This window comes from Olea europaea, chromosome 22 (genome assembly GCF_002742605.1).
Source record: "Olea europaea var. sylvestris chromosome 22, O_europaea_v1, whole genome shotgun sequence".
NCBI classification, from domain to species: Eukaryota; Viridiplantae; Streptophyta; class Magnoliopsida; order Lamiales; family Oleaceae; genus Olea; species Olea europaea.
This window is the reverse complement of record NC_036258.1, coordinates 9,001,152-9,019,684: the sequence shown is the minus strand read 5'-3', so window position 1 is coordinate 9,019,684 and position 18,533 is coordinate 9,001,152. Positions and strand designations below refer to the sequence as shown.

The 18,533-nt window shown below is 32.1% G+C and overlaps 2 protein-coding genes and 1 long non-coding RNA gene across 3 annotated transcripts; 2 read left to right on the top strand and 1 right to left on the bottom strand.

Annotated features, from left to right (window-relative positions):
* Nucleotides 1–5,515: 5,515 nt before the first annotated feature.
* LOC111371237 lies at nt 5,516–6,531 on the bottom strand. The gene is made up of 3 exons (XR_002698544.1): nt 6,312–6,531; nt 5,921–6,052; nt 5,516–5,795 (listed from the first exon to the last, which is right to left on the bottom strand). It is a non-coding gene; the product is annotated as an uncharacterized LOC111371237 (long non-coding RNA).
* A 3,315-nt stretch (nt 6,532–9,846) lies between these two features.
* LOC111371639 (26S proteasome regulatory subunit 6B homolog) lies at nt 9,847–14,455 on the top strand. Its single transcript, XM_022993722.1, has 6 exons — nt 9,847–10,384; nt 12,383–12,613; nt 13,137–13,295; nt 13,462–13,614; nt 13,831–13,914; nt 14,107–14,455. The coding sequence occupies exons 1-6, from the start codon at nt 9,908–9,910 to the stop codon at nt 14,239–14,241; spliced, it is 1,239 nt and encodes a 412-aa protein (XP_022849490.1). The 5' UTR covers nt 9,847–9,907; the 3' UTR covers nt 14,242–14,455.
* Nucleotides 14,456–15,411: 956 nt separating this feature from the next.
* Nucleotides 15,412–17,034, top strand: LOC111371236. The gene is made up of 2 exons (XM_022993125.1): nt 15,412–16,205; nt 16,789–17,034. The coding sequence occupies exons 1-2, from the start codon at nt 15,457–15,459 to the stop codon at nt 16,790–16,792; spliced, it is 753 nt and encodes a 250-aa protein (XP_022848893.1). The 5' UTR covers nt 15,412–15,456; the 3' UTR covers nt 16,793–17,034.
* Nucleotides 17,035–18,533: the final 1,499 nt, after the last annotated feature.

Genomic DNA, 18,533 nt, shown 5'->3' with positions numbered 1-18,533 from the left:
TCTCAAGGAATGCAAGGATATTAGTAGAATAGAGGAACCAAACAAACAAATAAATCTTATTCCAGAAGAATATAAATTTAATATAACTAAAAATAAGCTTGAAATAATAGAGTTAAGAGAAGAAGAAAATTATAAAATAACATTTCACAATGGGAGGTTGATAAAGAAATCAAAAAGTCTTAAACTACCTAATAAAAAAGAATATTTAGAAGAAACTAGTGGTATAAAAGAAATAAAACCTTATGGAAATATTGGAAATATGAAAATAGAAGGAAAATATTTCAACGGTAGAAGATATATAAAAGGACCAAATATATTGATAAATACAGGAGCTGGTGAATGTCATATGCCTGCAAATAAAAATGAAGGATTAATGACTTACAAGACAGAACCATATGAATACAAGAATTTTGATGGACATCTATATGTTACAGAATTAAAGGTAAAAGTACCAATAAAAATAGGTGAGATTGATCTTTTAGTACCATGTTATTTGGATGAAAATATGGATATTGAACCTTATATATTATTAGGAATGAGTTTCTTAAATGGATTATAATATTATAGTATAAAAAGAGAAGGATTATATATAACTCATAAAGGACAAACTACATTATGTAGAATAGGAAGTGGATGAATAATCAAATTAGTTTTCCATTGGCAGTATATATACAAGTTACTATAGTAGAAACGAATATAACAACTTGTGCTTTGATTGAACAGGAAGTGATATAACAATCTTTAAAAATTTCTTAATAAAATCATGGAATAAAAATAGTAAAATAAAGATAACAGGAGTGACTGGAGAAAGTACTCAAATAATTAATAGTTCTGAAAAAGTTAATATAATACTTGATAGAAAACAAGTTATAATAAATAAAGTATATAATTATAATAAGTTATAATGTGATATATTATTAGGAAATGATTTTATCCAACAATTTCAATATTATAAACAAAATAATTACATGGTAATGTTACAAACACCTTGTGCACATCTATTAAAAATACCAAGAGAATTTAGACTCTACAGAGTTCAGCCAGCCCAGCGTGGTGATAAATGGGAAAAAGACCAATAGTACAAGATGAACTAAAAAATAAAAAAATATCATATAAAAAGATCCTAAAAACAGAAATAGAGATAAGTATAGAGAAAATCATAGAACAATTAGAAAAAATTTATGGAGAAAATCCATTATTATTTTGGAAACCATATCATCCTAAGGCTAAAATAGAATTAACAGAAAATGTTATAATAAGAGTTAGACCAATGATGTATACCTTACAGGATATGCAAGAATTTAAAAGTCAGATAAAAGAACTATTAGAACAAAAGTTAATTAGACCCAGTAATGGACCTCATAGTAGTCCAGTTTTTATGGTTATGAAACATTCTGAGCATGTTAGAGGAAAAGCTAGAATGGTAATAAACTATAAAAAATTAAATAAATATACTAAATTTGATGGTTACTTTTTACCAAATAAAGAAATCCTAATAAACCTTGCAAAAGGAAAACAATATTATTCCAAATTTGATTGTAAATCAGGATTTTGGCAAATAAAAATGGAAGAAGATAGTATACAATATACAGCTTTTAGTACACCTCAAGGAAAATATGAATGGTTAGTTATGTCATTTGGTTTAAAAAATGCACCACAAATATATCAAAGGAAAATGGATAATATATTCAAAAAGTTTAGTGATTTTCTTATTGTTTATATTGATAATATACTAATATGCTCTAATAATAAAAAAGAATATAAGAATCATTTATTACAATTCATAAATGAATACAAAAAGGAATGAATTGTACTTTCTAAAAAGAAATCTATAATAGAGAAACAAGAAATAGATTTTCTAGGATTATCAATAGATATAAAAGGAATAATTTTACAGAATCATATATCTAAAAAGATAGAAAGCTTTCCAGATGAGTTAAAAACCAAAGAACAAATACAAAAAATTTTAGGATGTTTAAACTATGCTGAATGATTTATTGAAAATCTCTCAAAAAAGAGACATAAGATACAAATTCTACTTAGGAAAACAAATACTAAAGGTTGGAATAAAGAACATACTGAAATTGTTAAATCATTAAAAGAAGAATGTAAAAATTTACCAAAATTAAGATTACCAAATGAAAAAGATAATCTAATTGTCAATACTGATGCCTCGGATAAATATTGGGCAGCTATATTAAAAACAGATTTAAATGAAATATGCAGATATTCAAGTGGAACTTTTAACCAAGCAGAAATGAATTATACTACTCATGAAAAAGAATTACTAGCAATTATTAGAGGAATAAAAAAGTTCTCATTATTCCTTTTATCTAAAAAATTTGTTGTTGAAACTGATAATTCTCAAGTTGCAGGACTTATCAGAAATAAGTTACCTATAGAACCTCAATATAGGAGGTTACACAGATGACAAACATATTTATCATTCTACAATTTTGATATTATTCATAAAGGAATAAATAACTATCTTGCAGATTTTTTGAGCAGGAACATCGAATTTGGAGATGGATAATATCAAAAATTCATTAATAGACGTCAACAGACAAATGAAATTCCTCATGGAAGAATCTGAAGATATGAAAATTGGAATTGAGCAATTAGAAGAAATGGCAGAATTTATCCAACAAAATGTCAAATTGTTGGTGGAAATCTCTAATTCTCATTCCAAATATACCAAAGAATTGAATGACAGAATTGTTGATATTACTTCACAATTCGAGTCATTAGATACCAAACAGGAAATGCCAATTGATACAATCTCAAAAATACAAATAGGTACACAGCCAGGAAGCAGCAGTGGACCCAACAATATCAAACAAGACATAGCAAGTCCCCGGAAGATGACTATAAAAAATGGTGATGAACATACAAGAGTTATAAGAATTAAAACTGATGAAGATGATGATACCCCTTTATCATCAAAAGAAGAGGAATATAGATCATTTGCCAAAATTGTTTATGAATTGGAAGAAAATGAATCTTATTTTATTGCATCAGGAGATCATGTTTATCCCAGATTAATAATTACCAAAGATGCAGACCCTTTCATGGTCAAAATGGCAGCAGATTATGGATTTCTGGATTTGATCTATCCAGGAAAAGATTTAAAAGAAATTGAAAAATTTGATGATATATTCAGGGCAGAAGTTTCAAAATTTGCCCAAGGAAAGTCGATTTATATCAAATTTTATTCAATAAGTCCCGAAGTTGATGGAAGGATATACTATCCTGCTGAACATATTATCACAATTGGATATGTTGGCCGAGATTTTCAGATTGAAGTTGGCCGAAATAATAAACATTTGCCTAAAATCAATAAATCATGGATAAAATTCCGGAGAGTTTTGGGGATGAAAGTTCTTTACAACATTGCAAAGAATTTATATGATAAAAAATTCAGATGCTTATGCCAATATGAAGGATAGACACTCCTTACAAATAATGGAAAAGAAAAATCTACCATTCTGAAAGAATATATCCAGAAATTTGATACTCATCAAATTAATGGAAGTCCAACAACAATCCAAGAATCATGCAGATTGAGGGAATGTCCCACATGTAGACAAAATTGAAAGATTGATGAATGGAAAAGAACCTACCACTACCAAAGCATCTAACCAGCTGCATATGAAGACAAAGATGGAAAAGCAATAATAGAAAAGCATCTAGCCAGCTGCATATGGAGTCAAAGATGAAAAGGCAATAATAGAAGAAAATATGACCCTTTGATGGAAAAAGCAAAAAATGCATGTGAAAATGTAGACCCCAGGAGGAAAAGAATAGAGATGCATGTGAACCTTTTCAAAATTATGATGTATGCAATGATGTAATAGATCAATAATAGCAAGTTTGAATCATGTATAAATAGAGGTCTTTGGAGAAAGAATGGAACATCTCGAGTTAGAAATCATTCTCTTTCCTTAAGCTTTCTTCAAAACCAGTTTTTCTGGAAACCCCTTGTATACAATAGAAATCTTGTATAAATCATTATAGAAATAAAATCTCAATCTTTTGATATCAGAAAAATATGAGTTTCTAAACTTCCTATCCCATAGATTCTTGATGGATTGAAGAAGATAATCTCTTTCTTGCTTTAACAAAGAGAGAGTTTTCTTTACTTAAGATCTTTACTCTTAACTCTAAGAAAAGATACAGTGAGGGCAGAAGCTGAAATATCAGAATTCCCATTGAGGCAAAAGGCCGTTTGAGGGAACAGTTTGCAGATTCAGAGCCTGAAGGTCACTCGGTTCTAAGAATACAGATCTAAGATCAAAAGTAAGGTAAAATTATTGTCTTTGTTAAATTTAGAAAGAATTCTTCTAATATCTTGAAAGAATCGTAGGGATTATTACTTTTCATGTTTGCAAAAAACTTATCTAACATATTATTATTATTATTATTCATAAAGCTTGCAAGGAATTATCTGAATAATGCCAGGTTATACAATTAAAGGATTAGATAATCTGTTAGAAAAACTATTAATAAAAATAAGAAATATTTTTGCTCAACTAGAGACTATGGATATTTCATCTAAGAAATATGATAATTTTAGTGAATTACATGACAATTATATTACAGATTATGCTAATTTATTAGATCAAAGGATGAAACTATATATTAAAACCCGAAATGAGAGAAATAGAGGAATTTTAGAACTATTCCAATAAATTAAGGATATCTTGTGCAAAATATAACAAATCATTTCATTAAGGGTATTATAGACATTTTACCAAAAATAAATAGTGGCAGGTTATTTAGAAAAATCTCCCCAGTACGGTTGCTATAGCAGAGTAAAAGCGGTTGAATGGAGCATCCTTGAACCAAACTAGACATAAATATTGGCATAAGACTTCATATAGATCAAAAAATGACGGAAAAAGATGGGATTTACCAAACCGCTACCTCATTTGTTGGCCCATAGGTTCATTCGATAGATCTTGGTGTCAAGGGCGGAGCTAGGAAGATATGTTAGGGTGGGCTGAAAATTAAATTTTTTCATAAATGCTCTTTGCTACTCGAGATTTAGTTTAAAAGGTTACACTTTTCACGCTAATGACAAAATGGATCAAGATATATTTTTAAACATCTATGACAAAATTCTAACAAATATATTTTTAAATGATAAAAGTAAATATAAAGCATATTTCCATTTCGTGGTTGAAATAAATAAATTTTTAAATCACAAGTATAAATAAACAATATATGAAAAAATACGTTAGAAAAAATTAATTACTTTTAAGCTTAGTCAAACATGTGACATGCTACAATAAGTTATTTTTTTACTTTAATCAATAAAAATTTATTTCTAATATAATAAATTAATTTGATTATAAATGAACTATTTAAATTTAGGGCATGTTTGAGCCACATTATTCTAAAAAAATGTATTTTTAAACAATGATTTGACATCATTTTAACTACATATTCTTTAATAAAATAATATTACACGCAAATCAAAATCTTTTCCTTATTTTTTAACTACACATTTCCCATCAATACACTATTCAAGAATGCATTATTACCAAAATAATGTGACTCAAACACCCCCTTAAATAATTGAACATTGAATTTGGATTGGGAATAAAGTTAATTGTACTAAAAATTAATTTATAGACTGGGCTAAATTTTTATTCTTCTTTATTTCACCAATAATTTGGACTGAATTTTCCATTTTTTACAAGTCAATTTGCTATTGGGCTGCCCCCAGCCCCCCTCTCCCTCCGTCTCTGCTTGGTGTGCTCATCCATTTTTGTCGACAGAGTTCTCCCCATCACCTATTCATATTATAAATGTTTGGGATATGAGTAAAGTTACATTCTTTCATTAAAATCACAAAGAAGCAAAAGAAAGCTTTTTTTGCTGTCAACAAAACAGAAAGAAAAAATTTGAAGTGAGTTACCTGCAATCAGAGGAAGTGGAAACCAAAAGACTGGGAATTCAGAATCCTGAATCGGCCTCTCCTTCAACACAAATTAGGAACTGATTGTGGGAGTCGGATTATTTGAGAAGTTAGATTATCTGGAATTTCTTGCTCCAATCCATAGAGAGAGAGAGAGAGTAGTAAGGAGAAAAGGTACAAAAGGCATGTTATATACGGTAGATATTTTGACGAACAGTTAGAATGTCGTTTGTAAATAGTAGGTATCCGGATTAGTGTGAAAACGAGGGCAGAAAAATGAACAGCGAAGACCACATTCACTCTTTTCTTTAAGTGCATAATTTGAAGGCAAAAAGTACAGAAAATACCCATAAAGATCAAAGAAATTTCTAGAACTAGATCAGTTACAGACCTGCTAGCTTTGAATCTCTATAGAGATTATCACTATCGTGAGGGATGATAAATGATGGTGAGGCAGACTGAACGACCAAGGGTTTTCTTAGCTTTCGTTTGTATTGGAGAAGAAAGAGAAACAGAGGCTACAGTTGCAAGAAATCAAAGCAATATAGCGGAGTCAGAGAAGATATTTTGTGAATAGTGATTAAACCAGTTTGGGAATAGTGGTGAACCAATTTCAGTGTGAAATAGACGGTGCAAAAATGAACAGTACCGGGCTATTCTCTCTTTTATAGTAGTAGTGATAGTAATAGAGATAGTGAAATTGTGTATTTTTTAAAAAAAAAAAGTGAAACAATGTGACTTTTAAAAGTTTAGCGTCACTTTTTTTTATTAAAAATTATATACAATGGCACTTTTATTAAAAAGTGATATCTATCACTAAAAAAAGGAATAAAAATTTCAAGAAAAGTGATTGAAAAATGACAAACACTAAAAAAAATTGACAAAAATTCAAAAAAAAAGTGAAAAAAATTTTAAAAAAAGTTACATAGAGTCAAAAAATAAAAAAGTGATAGAAAATAAAAAAGTGACAAACACTCAAACAGTGACAAAATTTTTTTTAAAAAAAAGTGACAAATTAAAAAATTGATGCAAACTCTAAAAAGTGACAAACATTCAAAAACTGACGGAAAAAAAAAAGGTGATCGTTTGTCACTCAAAAAAGTTATAAAAATAATATAAAAAAAAGTAGTAGACAATAACAGAAGGTGACAGAAATTTCAAAAAAGTGGCACAAATACCAATCAAAACCCCAATCATAACATGATATTCTTTGTTCGGGTGGTAATATTTAGGACCAAGTCAGAAGTCAACGGTCATAATATTCAAAATCATAAAGAGCAATTATTGAATAATTCACGTAGTACTAGCTTCATATTTCTCATTCTCGATAATCCAAGTTCGTTTCACATATTGAACTGCACAAGGAATTACATTCTAAGGATTCATGTCAACCTATAGACCTCCAGGAGGAAAAGGTGTCACTAAACTATGGCAACATATATTACAAAAGGTTCGAACATATGAAAAAACTATAAGCATACGAACTACATAGTTATAAAAAGAATTCATTTCAATTGGGCCATTGCGTTTCTACACCATGCCAATGCATCTGTTTCTAAATTTCTTAGGGAATTTTGGAATAACCCATTTTTTTCATATTTTTAGACGTGTCTATATTCCATCATACTTCTCTTTCCCATTTCCCGTGTTATTTCCTTCCAGAAAAGGAAGAAGATAGAAGCTTTATATCTAATAATAATCCTGACCTGAATAGTTCTACTTGGCAATGGGGAGGGATTGATCAATGCTCGGACTCCATTCTTCAATATGTTACTCTTGCGCGAGGTTTCCAACCTCGTAGAATTCAAAGAAAAACATATAGTTCAGTGGCCTGGCATGCCGTGCAAGTAGCATTACTATTTCGGATGATCCAACTTGCTTCATAACCGCATTGCACAAATCAAAAATTATTAAAAAAAAACTAAAAAACTATATATCACATTTAAATTAGAATTTATTACATCAACCATAAGTGCAATACTTTACAAAATGGTTTTATGTTGTGCTAAACTCCTACTCGGTATAGTAGTTGCCATTGAATTGGAATTCTGATAATTACATTGCATAACTCAACAAACGTGCTCTCAAATTCTATTAAATTGGCATTAAATGGAAGATTTACTCTAAACAGAGATGTGTATATTTACAGAATACTGAGGGAAATAGAGTTAACCAGAGCAATTTCACTTCTTTATGGAATTTATCGAGATCATCTGAGGTGGATAAAATTGGTTTTTTTTTTTACTGCCACTTTTCTACCATCAATCATGGCTTCCCAAACCACACTTTTCTGCACTGCAATCAAATGGGTGGTACCCCCAATTTACATAAACTAAAAACAAACTGGAAAAAAAACCAAAAAAAAAGGTGATGGGAGAAAAGGTAGTATAAGAGGAAGATGAGAGGTGAAGAGGGATCGATAACACCGTCGAATGCAGGTGTTCGGTTTTACAATTTCCAAAACCATTTTCGCCGTCTTGAATAGCTGCATTGATTCATTTAATCTCTAAGGGGCGATTCTTGAATTACAATTGTGAATCATGGTGGCGTTGCTACTCTCCTCATTCACAAAGGCGTCAAGGGTTTGGAGGTTTGGGGGAGGTTTTAAGGTATTAATTACGTTGTTCAATGATTTAATAAATAAATACGGTATTAATCAAACTAGATAATTTTTTTGAATTATACTACATATACATGATAGTGTCCATAAAGATATCAATAATGTACAAGCGACATAACATCATTGGAGGGTTGAAAAATAATGGAATTCCACATCTACATTATGAACACCCTTGTGGACATCATAATGTACATGTAGAATTATCCTAATTTTTTTCAGGGTATTGGGCCTAATTTGCCCTTTATTTAATAATGTAGAAAGTCCGTTCGAGCGTAAGTTAATTGCACTACATTATATTCACACTATAATTTCTGTTAATTGCATTACATTTAAGTACGAAGAATGCAAAACTGTTGTACTGACATTTTAATGTCAATTGTAAGTAGAATTATATAGCAATGGTTGAGCCATTGACCCCCCCTAGTTGGATCAGTGATTCAATGACCCAATTTCTTGTCTAGGACATCGATCATATCGAATCTAATAACTATGAAAGATAATTAAGGATGTGATAGTTGTGAGGTTGGCAAGTGGTGGTGTTGGTGTATTGTGAAAATTAAGTTATTAATATATTCGCCTCTCTCTCTTTTGATTTTATGATTGGAAAGATGGTTTTGCCACCTGAAAAAGGGGATCATGGGATTTGCACGTGCTAATTTAGCTCTAGTTCGATGCCCATTATTATTAGAATAATGTTATTTACAGTGAAAACTATCGAAAGTCATCCTATGTGGCGTATATTTGGCAGTTTCTTATTTGATGTATAATTCAAAAAATAACTACCATATCTATATATCAAATAACAAATTGTCAAGTATATGTCACATAGGGCGACTACTGGCAGTTTTCACTACGAATAGCATTACTCTTATTATTATTATATTTTTTTTTAGGAAAATGAGTTCTGAAATAGTTATTTTTGGAGAATGTGTAGTTAAAAAAATAAAGAAAAATTTTGAATTTTCGTGTGAATATTTCATTGTGATAATATGTGTTTGAAAAAAATGTTTTTGAAGAAAAGTAGTTAAACTGGGGAGAATGCCTCTTAAAGGAGCACATTTATGAAAGGTTGGAGACTTCAACTGCAATTTTCTCTTTCCTTAATATTACCAAATAAAATTAAAGAAGAGAGACTATGGGGTTAAATTCATCAACGGTCACTCAATTTTAAACTTGATATCATCATGATTACTCAATTTAATTTTATTTCATCACGATCACCCAATTTTATATTTAGTGGCTATTAGTTGATTTAACCTGGAGAAAATATAACAGTGAGGCGCTACGACGTCGTGTCTAGTGCAATGAACCTAAAATTCCCCAAATTGTTCCCCTTTCCCCATTCACATTTCCAAACTGCTTCAGCCATGGCTACGGCGATGGTCCTCGATCCAAAATCCTCATTGGAGCACCCACCACAAACCCGACCTATGCCCGCATCCTTCTCCTCGGACCCGGATGACGACCTCTACTCCCGCCTCAAATCCCTCCAACGGCAACAGGAATTTATAGAAATTCAAGAAGAGTACGTCAAGGATGAACAGAAGAACCTCCGCCGCGAGCTTTTGCGGGCTCAGGAAGAGGTGAAAAGGATTCAGTCGGTGCCCCTTGTTATTGGCCAGTTCATGGAGATGATAGACCAGAACAACGCTATTGTCGGGTCCACCACGGGGTCTAATTACTATGTACGTATTCTTAGTACCATTAATAGGGAACTCTTGAAGCCATCGGCCTCGGTGGCACTTCAGCGCCACTCGAATGCTCTCGTGGATGTGCTTCCACCGGAGGCTGATTCAAGTATCTCGCTGCTTAGCCAGTCCGAAAAGCCGGATGTTACTTATAATGTAAGCTTTTTAGAAGCTTTTTGAATTGGAAATTTTGTTGAAAATTCGATAGCATGGTTTTAGGTTGTTTTTGTTTACTTGATTGGGTTTTGTTCCAGATATTTGTTTGGTTTGAATAATTTGAATATTCGAAAGTGAATATTGATTAAATATTGCAAATTTTCTATTTGATGACTTTATGAATAATAGACTTTAATGTGCCAAGAAACGTTTTATCTAATTATTAAATGTGATTTAGCTACTTTTACCGAATTTCTAACAATCTTAAGAACTTTAGTCCTATTAATTCATATTCCATAAATTATTTTGTGGTAGGGCTTGTTGTATGGTGAGCTCTGAAGAGGAGATATATGCACGATTCCATATGCAACTCCATGAAAGCACGGATTATAAATTTACTGTTCCAATTTTGAGATGTGAAGATAATTGATGAAACAAATTCTGAATGCTTTTGTTTTCCAATTTTGAGATGTCAAGATAGTTATTGATTATTGTAAGGCGAAAATTAATAAGACGTGCTTAGAAATATAATGATGGAGGCTTGCGTAATTTAATATAATTCCCAGACCCTGAAATCTCTCTAGTTGAGTGAAGTTTGTAGTTGTATGGATTAACAGTAATGTGCTATAGGCTACATGTACTAACTACCAAGTCATAACTAAGAAACTCACGCTTGATCTCATATGCACATCGTAAAATGCAAGTTTTTGCTGAAAGCTTTATCTACATAATTGTGATGGAATATTTTTTCCCCCATGTTTTAAGAGGTTTAAACAAATCAATTGAAGATGCTATGCTTTAAAATGTCTATGCTATTGAAAATATATTCGGGACTACAAGTTAAGGTATGAGCAAATAGTGCTCACTTGTCATACTAGGATTCTGACATGCAATTTCTTTACCTGGATGTTGCTGTTAAAGTATGAGAAGCTACTAGGTTATCTGCTGAAATAGTACTTGCCATCTCTGATTTCGAGCTCGGTCAATGTATTGCACTCACTTAGTTATGTTTTACAAATTTAGAGATATTGAAGGGCTATCTTTTTGACATTGACTTTTTTTATGTAATGCACACTAATCTCCCATACTTTGCACACTTTTTAGGATACCAGTTCTAGGGTAGTCTCCATAGAGAACATGAGATATCTTAATTCAAATGATATGGATTCAGTCTTAAATGTTTCCATGAGATCAGCTGACTTATGCCAACCTTCTGGCCTATGGGATAGAATAGAGAATAACTTGAAACGATAATTGAAGATATCCTGAGGCATGTCATATGGATAATCTACAAATTAAAAAATAAGTATAGGTAAAGACGTGTTAACCTTCAACATCTGCACTCTCGGCTCGACTGAATGAACTTCATGTAAGAGTGCTTTTCAGAATGATCCACCATGACTGTTATTTAGATTGCATTCCTATATGTATAGGTGCTGTATAGAGTTTGATGAATAATATCATTTAATTATTCTCTTAATTTTATTTCCTACTTGACTGAATATTTAGCTCTTTAGTTCATAGGAATTGAGCCTCTTTGGCTGGAACAACATATACTCGGCTTTCTAACTGGAAAAATGTATTCCCGGCCTTCTTTCGCTTTGCTGAAATCTATTCTTGCAGTTTGATCCTAACTTATCTGAGGTTTTAATTCGAATTCATTACAACTTCATATTCATGATGTCAGTTGCATCAACATTAATTACAAGAAAAAAATATTTTTCCAACTAACGGCTTACATGAGGTGATGCTCTTGTAATTGGAATATTGTTTTTGGCACTGTTGTATTGCTGAGTTGGTTGACCTCCTCCCCCTTTTCCATTTCAACACGAGTTGTTTGGCATATTGTTTTTGGCGCAGTTGTAGAGGTGAATTGATTGATTTTTCCGATTATACTATTTTTGCCTTCTCATATTTCTCAGATGTATTTTCAAATAGTTGAGGTGTTTTAACTTGCAAAAGTTCCAACCAAATTTTATCACTTATTGGCTTTGGCAGGATATTGGAGGATGTGACATTCAAAAGCAGGAAATCCGTGAAGCTGTTGAATTACCTTTGACTCACCACGAATTGTACCAACAGATTGGCATTGATCCTCCGCGTGGTGTCTTGCTGTATGGTCCTCCTGGCACTGGGAAAACAATGCTTGCTAAGGCTGTTGCTCACCATACAACTGCAGCCTTTATTAGAGTAGTAGGCTCAGAATTTGTTCAGAAATATTTGGGGGAGGTATAGTTTGAATATCTGTTATCATGCACTCACATAATCTTTTTATTTTGTATTTTAGTACAGCACTTGCTGATTTTTTGTTTTCTGTGTTGGATTTCTATTAGTTGTGAGCTTAGGATTTATCAATTTTTCCTTAACTTTTTGATATATCGTGTGATCTGTTCATTTTTTATGGGAATTGCTATACATGCTCAGTCTGTTTATTGTTTTTAATGAACTGCGGAAGTGGTGAAAGAGGAAAGAATTCTTAACAGCAGCAGTTTTTTATTGAACACCATGATATTTACTGAAGCCTCTAAGTTCTAAAGATGATACTCATGCGGAGGAAATTGTTCTCTACCCATTACTACTTTTTTTGAGATGTATATCCTTTTAAGTTGAGTGTATATTGGGAGTTTGTTCTTACCTGTATATTGAAATTTCATGGTTTGGTAATTGAAATTACTGTGGCCGCTACCTTGTCTTATACTTTGTTTTATTCTTGAGTTTACATGAATTTTCTCTGTTTCGACAATACATACAGGGACCTCGAATGGTTCGTGATGTTTTCAGGCTTGCAAAAGAAAATGCCCCTGCAATTATTTTCATTGATGAGGTTGATGCAATTGCTACTGCTAGGTTTGATGCTCAAACTGGAGCCGATAGAGAGGTCCAGCGAATTCTCATGGAATTATTAAATCAGGTAAACTTTGGAAGAAAAAAAAATTATGAAAAAGATGTGGGGACTATATGATATAATTTGATTTTTGTCATGTATGAACCTACCTTATTGAAGAGTTTTGACCAATCTTTCTTGCCTCATTTCACATCCATTAATTAGAGTTATGAATTTGGCTTAACCACTGCAGATGGATGGCTTTGATCAGACAGTTAATGTAAAGGTTATTATGGCAACTAATCGAGCTGACACTTTGGATCCTGCACTTCTGCGTCCAGGAAGGCTTGACCGTAAAATAGAGTTTCCTTTGCCTGATAGACGTCAAAAGAGGCTTGTGTTTCAGGTTTGAGGAACCTTTCTTGGTTATCTTCCTTTCATTCTTTTCTTCTTTTTAAATAGTATGCCTCTAGGAGAAGAAGAGGAGAAAAAGAAAAAAAATAACAGTGTGCACAAAGTCAAGTAAAATGTAACCGAGATAAGAATTTTTACTGCATTGAGATAAAAAGACACTTAAACTGTACTGTCTTCATGAGTTTTAAGTTATCTCGAATTCGTGCAGGTTTGCACTGCTAAAATGAATTTAGGCGATGAGGTGGACTTGGAAGACTACGTGTCTCGACCAGATAAAATTAGTGCTGCCGAGGTTAGTTGCTTTTATTCACATTTTGTCATGGGAGTGCAAAGAGAGTCTGAATAGAAATTGAACCACTAAATATGAAATTTTTGTTTTCTTGTATGATTGCCTTGTTTTCAATTGGCTGATGTAAAAATACTCATTATTCTCTCTGAATAAGTGATATAACATCAATGTCTCTGGGTGGTTTACTGGTTCCAGATTCTTGCTATTTGCCAAGAAGCTGGAATGCATGCGGTAAGAAAGAATCGGTATGTTATACTCCCCAAGGACTTCGAGAAGGGTTACAGATCCAATGTAAAGAAGCCCGACACTGACTTCGAGTTTTACAAGTGATCTGTAAGAGTTTTTAAGGTAGATGTTGAATATCAACAAAGAGAACCATCAAGATGTACACTTAAAACCCGGAGAAAAGAAAAAAATATTTTAAGATTCTGTTTGTTACAATCGAGTTCTAGACTATTATTCTACAAGCTGCTTCCATGAAGGCATTGACGATTGTCAATATTCTTAAATGGATAATTTGCTTATGTTTTGTGTTCTCTTATAATTGTGTTTGCTAGTTAGATTTCTCAAGACTCTCTTTCTTTTCTTTGAAAAGAATCATGCTCCTTAATAGTTGGAATGGATATTGTCACCATTCGATTAATAGTTACCATTTCGTTTGACTCATCACTGTTTTACAAACCCTCGACGAGGAGGAAAGGCCTACAAAACGTGTACAAGAACTCATCTACGACTCTGAAATTGACGTGAAGACTATCAACATTGTCAAAAGAATGTGTTAATGAAGCCTTGATTGACCGAGCTTATAATTTTTCAAATTCATTTTTAGTTTTACATTTCGTTCGATTCATAACTTTTATTAATTTTTAATAAAATAAAATTTTGATTGTTAATAAAACCAAACATGGGCGGGAACGTTGTAGCCACAACAATGTCGAAAGGATTGGTTAAGAGGGTTTTGTCGTCCCATGCAAGCATGTGGAGTTTTGACTGTGTTTTTCTCAATTAACAAAGTTTGAATGAAAGAAAGACAGAATTGTTCCAAATTCCGACTTCGGTAGCTTCAAGACAAAATTAATAGCAATTTGTTGAAGTAGGAGGAATGTCTTAATTGGGGGGATTCAAACAGGCTTTATGGCTTTAAGAATAGTAGAGTTTTCGTCTCAAGAAGATTTTGAGAAGGATCTCTCAGATGTGAATCTAGAAATATGATCTAAGAATCATGAAAAAGATTCAATTATCTTGTCTTAATGTGAATCTAGAAATATTTTACACGAATCACGGAAAAGATTCAATTGTCTTGTCTTAACAGAATGAATCATTCATACCCGCATTTCAATATAAGCCTAAGGTTCTTAGAAAGTCTAGGTTGGTCATTCATTTACAACCTTAGATTTAGCAAAACATGTTATGCCATTCTTCTAAATATAGAAGGCAAATGAGAGAGTGGCCATAATATCATAATCAGACTACTGACGTGTGAATTCCAGAACAAGAGACATTTTTTCCTCCATTAAGCAGTGAGATTTCCAGTTTGCTCTTTCAATGGTGGCTTCTGCTGCAAAACCTTCCAAAAATGGCGGAAAAAACCACCAGCAGAGCTTTCAAAAGAACCTGTCCCGGCGAGTTTCGTTCAATGAATCCACTCTATCCAAATCGAGGGCGGAGCCATACGGCGGTGACCTTGGAGGGCAGGGTGAAAAGGGAAAATGTGGCTCACGGTTCAACGTGTGCTGTGCCTGCGGATCCTTAATCGTAGGCGTCGCCCTTCTCTTCATCCTCCTCATATGCGGAATATACTTCGTGTTCCTCCAGTCGAACCTCCCACATTTTCACGTCCAGAGGATTGACGTCGTTAAACTCAAGATAAACGAATCCAAAGACGATACATTCTTGACATCGGAATTTAACATATACCTCAACGCGACCAACAAAAATGGTAAGATTGTGCTCGTATATAGCCACGTGCACGTTGAAGTATCGTCCGAAGGTGTCGACTTGGGGAAAATGCATTTGAAGGACTTTACTCAGAAACCTAGTACGACAGCTGAAGTGAAAGTGCATACCTCCGTTAAGGACATTGAGGTTGAAGATGCTGATGCTCAAGATTTAGAGGACAAGTCCAAGGTTCATCAGTTGCTTATGGATATTATCCTAAGAGGCCACATTGATTTCTTATTGCATGGCAAAAAAATGAATGGATTTCCCTTCAGAGTTTTGTGCAAAAGCATTTATCAAGGAGATGTTGACAGTGGACACTTTCCTTCTTGCAATGTCAAAATGAGCCCTCTAAGGTAAGGGAGTCTCATTATATATAATATAGAAAGAAATGATCTACTAAGACGTCATAACAATTAGTGAATAAGTTTATGGTGGGTCCCTGAAATTAAATTAAACTCTCATTTGGCGTAACTTAAAATTTTGATAAAAACCCAAGTCAAAGTTAATATATTTTATGGGATTCACAATTTCTCAACCACACATTTCATCACTGTTTGACATAACTTAAAATTTTAATAAAAATCTAAGTTAAAATCAACTATTATTTTTTACATTACATTTAATTAGATCCACAACTATTCAACTACACAATATTTATCAGTTTTTGTTAAAATCTACTAAAACTCTTATTTTTAGCTACACCTAAACGGATGCAAATTATCAAAATTTACGAAAAATCTGAATTTTAGCTACACCAAATTGGGACTAGACTTGTTGAATTAATGTGTCATGAGTCATGTTATGTCACCATTGCTTAGCATAAAATAAGTAGGATTGCATAGTAGATCATTTCTTTATATGCAGATATATACATGCATGTATGCACGTGCAAAAACACGTTGATATCTTCTTCTTTGTCAATGAATGTTGGTGCAGTTGATAAATTACAAAAAGAAAAATGTGCAGCAAAGCGTGGAAGCATGGTTACAGTCTTGGATTCACAATGCATGAGTTCTTTTAATTAATAAGTGCTACTCAATGGAGTTGGTCTAGCTTGGAACTATTTTCAGCCCTTTTTGATAATTTTTAGAGTGAAAGCAGATTGTAATTGTAAGGCCGACATTGGACCTCTCTCTCTCTTTCTCACACACATTTTTCTAATGTATTAATTATTCGTGTTTTGACAATTTTTTTAGAGTTGTAATTCACTCTTGAATAGGTACAGTCTAATAACTATTGAATTGTCACGCAAATCCTCACATGTTCAACTTTACAAAGTAAATTTTGTTTCCTAACTTCGGTCTATGCTCAAAATTTTGAAGCGAGATATATTTTCATGATTGTAATGAGTGACTTGAGAAAATCTTACTATCGAAAAATAAATATCTCTATTTGGGAAATATTAAATAACTTTTTAAGAAGAATAGCAATAAAAAAAACGAAATGTGTGGCAAATAATGAGTGGTGCTTTTGAATGTGTAGTTGAAATTAAAAATGATTATCAAACATAGGTTAAAATTTTTTTCTCAAATTTTATTATACCTTTTAAATTTTAATGAGTTTTTCATAGAATTGAAAAATATATCCATATTTGATGTAGATTTTTAGTAATTAAATTTGATAAATGTTGGCGAATTTCGTAAAAAACTGAATAAAAATTATAAATGAAACGAAATATATTAAAATGAAATTTGACCAATATTTTAAGGAAAAATTGCCTAAAAACCGACTATTAAAGACTAATTATCATAAATACGGGAGAATTAGTTTAAAATTCACATATAAGGTGATAATAACATTTTTGATAATTATAATTAAAAAAAATTTAATCAAACACAATATACATATTCGGGGTACTTTTTAAATTGGCTTGGTCAAACAACCAATTTTCCAGTTTGACCCTTTTTTTTTGTATTCACCACATTGGCCTCTTGTCACTAAAAAGACAATTGTGCCCTTATTCATGTTTCACAATTACAAAAGTATATCAATTCTTTAAAAGACAATAATACCCTTAATAGTTTAAATAAATTCAGTTACTTCCATACGTAAATTTTAAAATCAGTTTTGCTTATCAGTTTCTTCAATATAGTAAAAAAGAATTTTTTCCTTCCATCTGATAAAATATTGAAATCTCCCATAATTATCAAAGGTTCAACAAAGAAACAATACTCACAGTCGGCACTGAAAATTGGTAAGTGTAAATACGCATTTTTATTTTTGTTTTAGTTAAATTTACTGTTTGAATCTTTAAATCATTTTTTTTGACAAAGGCAGATATATTTTACAGTATTTAAACACAGATTTATAATTTTTTTATAGCAAAAATAACAAAAAAATTCATCTCTGTATGCATATATTTTACAGGAAAAATTTATAAGTGTTTGTAAAATAAATATTTAAACATTATTTCGTTGAAAAAGGAAAAAAATAAAAAATTTGAGCGTAAATTTCAGATAAAACGGACGAAAAAAACTGGGCCAAATATTTCCAGCCGGCCCAGTTGTCCGGGGCCGGCTGGAAACAGTCGGCCCAGTTGTCCGGGCCGACTGGAAACAGCCGGCTGTTCCCAGCAGATTTTTTTTTTCCTTCCCCCTCTCCTCCCCTTTCAGATTTTAGAATTTATTTGTTCATTAATATATGTTTATTGAAATAAATATTAATGAATATTTAAATACTAA

What these genes read in the sequence shown, in the direction of transcription:
- LOC111371639 (XM_022993722.1), top strand. Translation starts at nt 9,908, where the DNA reads ATGGCTACGGCGATGGTCCTCGATCCAAAATCCTCATTGGAGCACCCA. An exon ending in AGCCGGATGTTACTTATAAT is followed by an intron (nt 10,385 to 12,382) that starts GTAAGCTTTTTA and finishes TGGCTTTGGCAG; the next exon opens with GATATTGGAGGATGTGACAT. An exon ending in ATAAAATTAGTGCTGCCGAG is followed by an intron (nt 13,915 to 14,106) that starts GTTAGTTGCTTT and finishes TACTGGTTCCAG; the next exon opens with ATTCTTGCTATTTGCCAAGA.
- LOC111371236 (XM_022993125.1), top strand. Translation starts at nt 15,457, where the DNA reads ATGGTGGCTTCTGCTGCAAAACCTTCCAAAAATGGCGGAAAAAACCAC.